The 5,606-nt window shown below is 46.1% G+C and overlaps 1 protein-coding gene across 1 annotated transcript in view; it reads right to left on the bottom strand.

Annotated features, from left to right (window-relative positions):
- Positions 1-5,424, bottom strand: part of BBS4 (Bardet-Biedl syndrome 4) — a 13,655-nt gene extending 8,231 nt beyond the window's left edge. The window contains exons 1-4 of the mRNA XM_010020963.1: positions 5,376-5,424; positions 3,499-3,626; positions 1,689-1,743; positions 205-273 (exon numbers count right to left, since the gene is read on the bottom strand). Coding sequence (XP_010019265.1) covers positions 205-273; positions 1,689-1,743; positions 3,499-3,626; positions 5,376-5,399 — 276 coding nt within the window. The 5' untranslated portion in view covers positions 5,400-5,424. The remainder of the gene's footprint in view (positions 1-204; positions 274-1,688; positions 1,744-3,498; positions 3,627-5,375) is intronic.
- Between the last annotated feature and the right edge of the window lie 182 nt (positions 5,425-5,606).

Genomic DNA, 5,606 nt, shown 5'->3' with positions numbered 1-5,606 from the left:
TTCCCCTTTCCCTACCTCCACACACGTCCAACTCCCCACCCAGGGAAAGGTCCCAGAAATGTACTTCAAAGAAAGTTTTCTGGGAATGATCCTTTTCGGTGTCTCCAGGCTGACGCTGACTATGGATGGCAAAGCTCTGATACTGGAATTAGCTTTAAGAGGTGTCTTATCATCATTCAGCTGGTTCATTTCCACTCTTCATACCTTGTAGTTGCCTGGGTCATAAGTAAGTGCATTTCCAAGGTGTTCAAAAGCCTTCTGGTAATCCCCAAGCTGGGAAAAGAAATAAATAAGCATCAGAAATTCAGGAATAAGGGGGTTAAGAAGGAGAACACAAGAAAGTCCTCCCTTGTCTTCTAACAGGCTGCAAGTGTTAGTGGGCATGACTTCGTCCATATATAAGCAGATGACGCTTTAGAAACACTTAAATAAATCCTATCATCTACAATTGAGTTATGCCAGAATTATACCGGTCCAAACAAGATCAAATTCTGGATACTGATGTCCTTTTTTGGTCACAAAAATTGATGAGAAGCCCATCTGTCACACCAGCAATTGTACTGACGCATCCAAGTCTAGCACCTTCTGTAATTAGCAGCAAGTGGGAAAACTGTAGAAGCATCTTTAACACTTCTGAAGGTGAGCATGTACCCAGAAACATGACAAACTGAACGAATGAATCAAAGCACAGACCTGGCAGCTAAATTCACAGGGTGAACGTTATACTCGTGCTACCTCCATCTTACAGATCCCCCTTCCCACGTCACACTCCCCTTTAAATCCACACACATCCAAAGCTCTGACTGCATTTCCATATCTCTAGAGCAAGGCAATTTTTTTCAAGATCTACATTTTATTCCTAAGCATTTAAACAGAGACAAGGGGGAATGGTTTTAACCTGCCAGAGGGGAGACTGAGATGAGCTCTGAGGCAGAAGCTCTTCCCTGGGAGGGTGCTGAGGCGCTGGCACAGGGTGCCCAGAGAAGCTGTGGCTGCCCCATCCCTGGCAGTGTTCAAGGGCAGGTTGGACACAGGGGCTTGGAGCAACCTGCTCTAGTGGAAGGTGTCCCTGCCTGTGGCAGGGGGTTGGAACTGGAGGAGCTTTAAGGTCCTTTCCAACCCAAACCACTCCATGATATGATTACATGATATGTTTAAAGATCTTTCTAAATCTACATTTGGTGCAAGATTTCCAGCCCATCAATCCTTTCAGGCACTACTGCATATTCTTTGCTTGTTCCCTCTGTGGGAAGCTTACTTTTGGAATAATGAGACAACCTTTCCCATACATTTTACAGACCTGAGTGACAAGCATTCCTTTGTTACTTAAATCGATTCCCATTCCCTTCCACGGTGTGTCAGAACTAGCAATTTCATGGCTGCTTTTGTAGAAGAATAACTAGTTAGACTCCTGCTCCAGAAACAAGGTAATGACTAGTCATGTTCTGTTACACTTGGAGGATTTGTAACAGAATTAGGGTGGTTGCCAAAGAGAATTCCTGCTCTGGCTCAGGTCCAGGAAATCAACTTGCTTTTAGTGGCAAAAGGGAAAGAAAAGATAGAGAAAAGCAAGCTCTGTCATGTTGAATGCAGCCTTTAGAGAAAAGTGTGCAAGTCATGGGCAGGTGGATAAAAAAAGGCCTTGATCATTTTGACAGTAATTAAGTTCCTGAGAACAGCTTCAGTACCTGCAAGTACAGCAGCCCCAGTGTTGTAAGGAGGTCTGCGTTCTCTGGGGAGAACCTGCAACACAAAAGCCAGAGCCGGTTGCTTATTAGCACTGCTAGAACAAGGTAAAACCAGACCATGGAGTTGTGATGCTACATTACAGCATCATATAGAGTGATATATACATTATATCACGCCAAGAAATTGCTATTACTAAATACAAACATTAGAACAATTGTCATGATGGGGGCTTCATCTGAGGGATATGACATCTAAGCTTTAAAAACGTCTTTGCAAATGGGAGGGCAACAGAGTTTTGTGAACTAGAACTGCATAAGAAGATAACGTGGTCTTGTTAAGCTTCAGTGTGAGTCTGCATCAGTGACCTGGAAATAGAAAATAGGATTTTCCATCGTCTCCCATAAACCAACCTGTAAATCCACCCTAAGCATCCTGGGCCATGGAGGACATGCAATCTTCAGCATTTCTGATTGATCCTACACACACTCAACATCAGACTTTCAATTCACCCTATAAAATGATTACAATCCTGGTTTCACAGACCAGCTGTGGACCAGAGTGCTCAGAGAGGCACTACCTGTCAGTGTAACCCTGGCCATACACACCAGTCCATTCAGCACAGAGAAGCTTGCCAAAATATGTCCCAAGGGCTTTCAATTACTGTGTGCAACTCCCTGTCCTCCGCTGTGTGAGTTCACACGGCAACACTGTGAACCCTTTTAAAAGCATCCCCATTCCCAGTAGCTTTTGAAGACAGAAATAGGACGAAAAGACCAACAAAAAAGAAAAAGCAGAAAGAGACACTGTGTTTGTGGCCTCCCTCACCTCAACAGAAGGAAGTTTTCAGTTCCTTGTTATCAAGACTTACAAAATGTAATATGCACACCTATACTGGCACCTTTACACCCCAACCAGAACAAAGCTGCCTGAGCCTGTTAGTGGGTGACCACAAAGCAACAACAGTCCATCCTGGAGCTGGTAACAGCAGGCAGACGAGAACACAAAAAACTCAGACAAACAGAGGAGTGAAGAAGAAGGGAGGGCAGAGGAGCACTGAGATAAGAGACACCAACTTGGTAAAATGCTTAGCAAGGATTATTGATGTAATAAATATTCTGGATTAGAATAAATGTTTTCCCAATCCAACACTGGGCAGATGTACAAAAGCAGCTGTGTAAAGCAACAGCCTGAAAAGAGCACGTACAGAAGGTAGATCCTCCAGTGGCTTCTGACATGATCCTGCTTTTCTTTAGTGTTTGTCTCCACTACAGAGCTACGTCTTAAAAGCACTGGTAAACCAAACGCTCAGGAATGGCCTAACCCGAGACAGATCAGTACTGAGAAACAGCAAGTGGGTGGGAGAAGCTCCCCGTCCACCACCCCATCACGTGTTTGCCTACTCACCCACACTCAGATACAGATCACTCCAAGTGAAAACAGCATGTAAAACCCAGCAACTGATTTCTGACAGAATCAGGGTTAGAGAGACGCCCAGGTTCCATCTTTTTAGTGAATAAAGTCAGTTTTGGATAGGTTTGCTCCCAGGTATCTCGGTCCGTTTGGTTTTCCACTTTTTCTTTGGCAGCCCTTCCAACATCTACCTTTTTCCCCGACACCCTGCCAGCGGGAGCAGGACTACAGCTGAGAGCAGAGACAGCTGAAGAGCTTGAAAGTGCCACCTTTGCACAGAGACACTACAATAACCATTGGCTTTTTAATCATGTCCTCAATTCAGATCTGGGATACCAATCAAATTCCTCCTGGCATAGGATGGGACATGGGCAGATAGAAAAAAGGATATATTCTTACTCTACGGCTTTCTTATAGACTTCAATGGCTTTCTCCATCTCCCCCTCCAATAGGTGAATTTTCCCCAGCATCATGTAAGTCAGATCATGTCTGTTGAGCTCCAGGGCATTGTTTAGCTGGTCTTGTGCCTAAACACACAACCACAGAGAATAAAAACAAGTAATAAGTGATTACAGAGACCTCAGGGAAGCAACAGCTCAGAAGCAACCCCCAGCAGCCAGTGAAAGAGAACAGCTACCACCCCTGAGCTCGGAGAACCCGCCAGTGGAACCCAGGCAGCTAACTGCTGCCACAAATCCTGCACGGGGAGCCATGCGTTTGCAGGAACAGCAGAAGGCAATGCAACATGCTTCAAGCCAAGCCAAGAGGCAATGACCTCCCAGGGAGGAGAGGAGCATGGGCCTGTTCCTGTATTTGAATGTGTTTGGCTTGAGGGAAGCCCCAGATTTGTGGGGTTAACAGGTACATTACAGTTTATTCTCTGCTAAAATGCTTATTCTAGCAATGAGCATGGATTGCCAAGTAAACAAGAGGAGGGAATCAGCTCTTGTCAGGCACACACTGATCCCTTCCAACAGGAGACACTTGGAAGCATATCATCTTCTCACCTCCTTGGGCGTACACAGCATCCTGCTGTCTCTGAACACATGATATATTAGAGAGAGAAATGCTGACACAGTAATGGAATTCTGCAATACAAGGTATCTGTTACCAGCCCCTCTTGAAGAGTCATCCCTGAAGGCTTTGTTACATTTTAGATGTCCTCATGGAAGCATTGCTGCCCATGGTGACCAGTTCATCTCAGACAAGATGTCAGTGCAGACAACAAATCCCAAGTATTAACCTACACTCCAGAGCTTCTTGCTTGACTGCCTCGAACACAGAATGCAGCAGAGGTTTGCTGCAAGGGCCACAGCACTGCACCAGAAAGAGCAGCAGGGAGCAGCAGGGCCAAATTGGGAACGAAAGGTTTCTAAATGCTGGGTTTTCCCTTACAGAGTAACCTCCGAGGGTCAGAGACAGCTCAGTGCTCATCACCAGCACCTAGGGGAGGGTTAAAAGTGAGGAACTGGGAATGGCACGCTCAGACCTGGGAAAGAAAACTCCCTTTCAAGCTTCCAAGGTTTTGATGAGCTACAAAGCTAACACAGTGCTGCCACACTGCAGCTATGTTCTTGTGTGACTTTTGCTCCAGGCTTGGTGCAAGAGGAGCTTCAGATATAGGAGCAAATGCTTTCCATGGAGGAAGAAAAGTGCCTGCTGCACCTCCAGCAAACCAACCCCTGACCCTTCTCTCTGAATCCTGCAAGACACAAGGGACAGCAAGTTTTCTTCTGAAACTCTCCCCACAACCTGCATCTGTAGGCAGGGGAAATGGTTTGGGTCTTTACCATCCCGCTTCTTTCCTCAAGAAGATGGAACTGGCACACTCTAAGGATTGCTGTTCCTCACAAAACCAGCAGTGTTCATGGCTCTGGCTTTCAAAGGCTCAGAAACAGAAGCTGCTCTTGTTGGAGCACAGCTGGTTTTCTGGCTAGTTTGAGGTGGCTCTTTTAGGTTTCTCAAACATTCCCTTTAAAACCAGAAACGCTCCCTGAAAAATCCTGGTTCAGGACAAGCCTCCCGACTGCCAACAAGGCTGTCTCCATTCCACAAACATCCAACTTCACTGACCTGCAGCTGGCTCTAAGTTATTCAACATGCAAACGAAATCAGAGGCAGCTCCCAAACTTTTGCTCCCAGAAAGAAACCATGAAGCAAAAAAGCTCCTGGATACCTATCACTGCAAATGATCCACGTCCAGCTACCAAAAGAAGTGAAATTTTTGGGAACCTGTTTCCCACTCATCGGGAAGACAAGAGGAGCATTTCCATTACCTTGCTGAAATGCTTCAGGTACATGTAGCAAACACCCCGGTTGTGGCTGATCTCCTGTATGAAAACAAAACCAAATAAGCATTACAAAAAGCTCCCCATGACCTGGCTTCAGTGTGTGCTTGAGCCCAGAACCCCCCGTGTGCTGGGCTGTACCCCCAGAGTGTGAGCAGCAGGTCAGGGAGGGGATCCTGCCCCTCTGATTGGCTCTGGGCAGACCCCCCCGGCAGCCCT

The sequence above is a fragment of the Nestor notabilis genome, unplaced genomic scaffold (genome assembly GCF_000696875.1).
Source record: "Nestor notabilis isolate BGI_N333 unplaced genomic scaffold, ASM69687v1 scaffold10148, whole genome shotgun sequence".
In the NCBI taxonomy this organism is placed as follows: domain Eukaryota; kingdom Metazoa; phylum Chordata; class Aves; order Psittaciformes; family Psittacidae; genus Nestor; species Nestor notabilis.
This window is presented reverse-complemented; position numbering and strand designations above follow the sequence as displayed.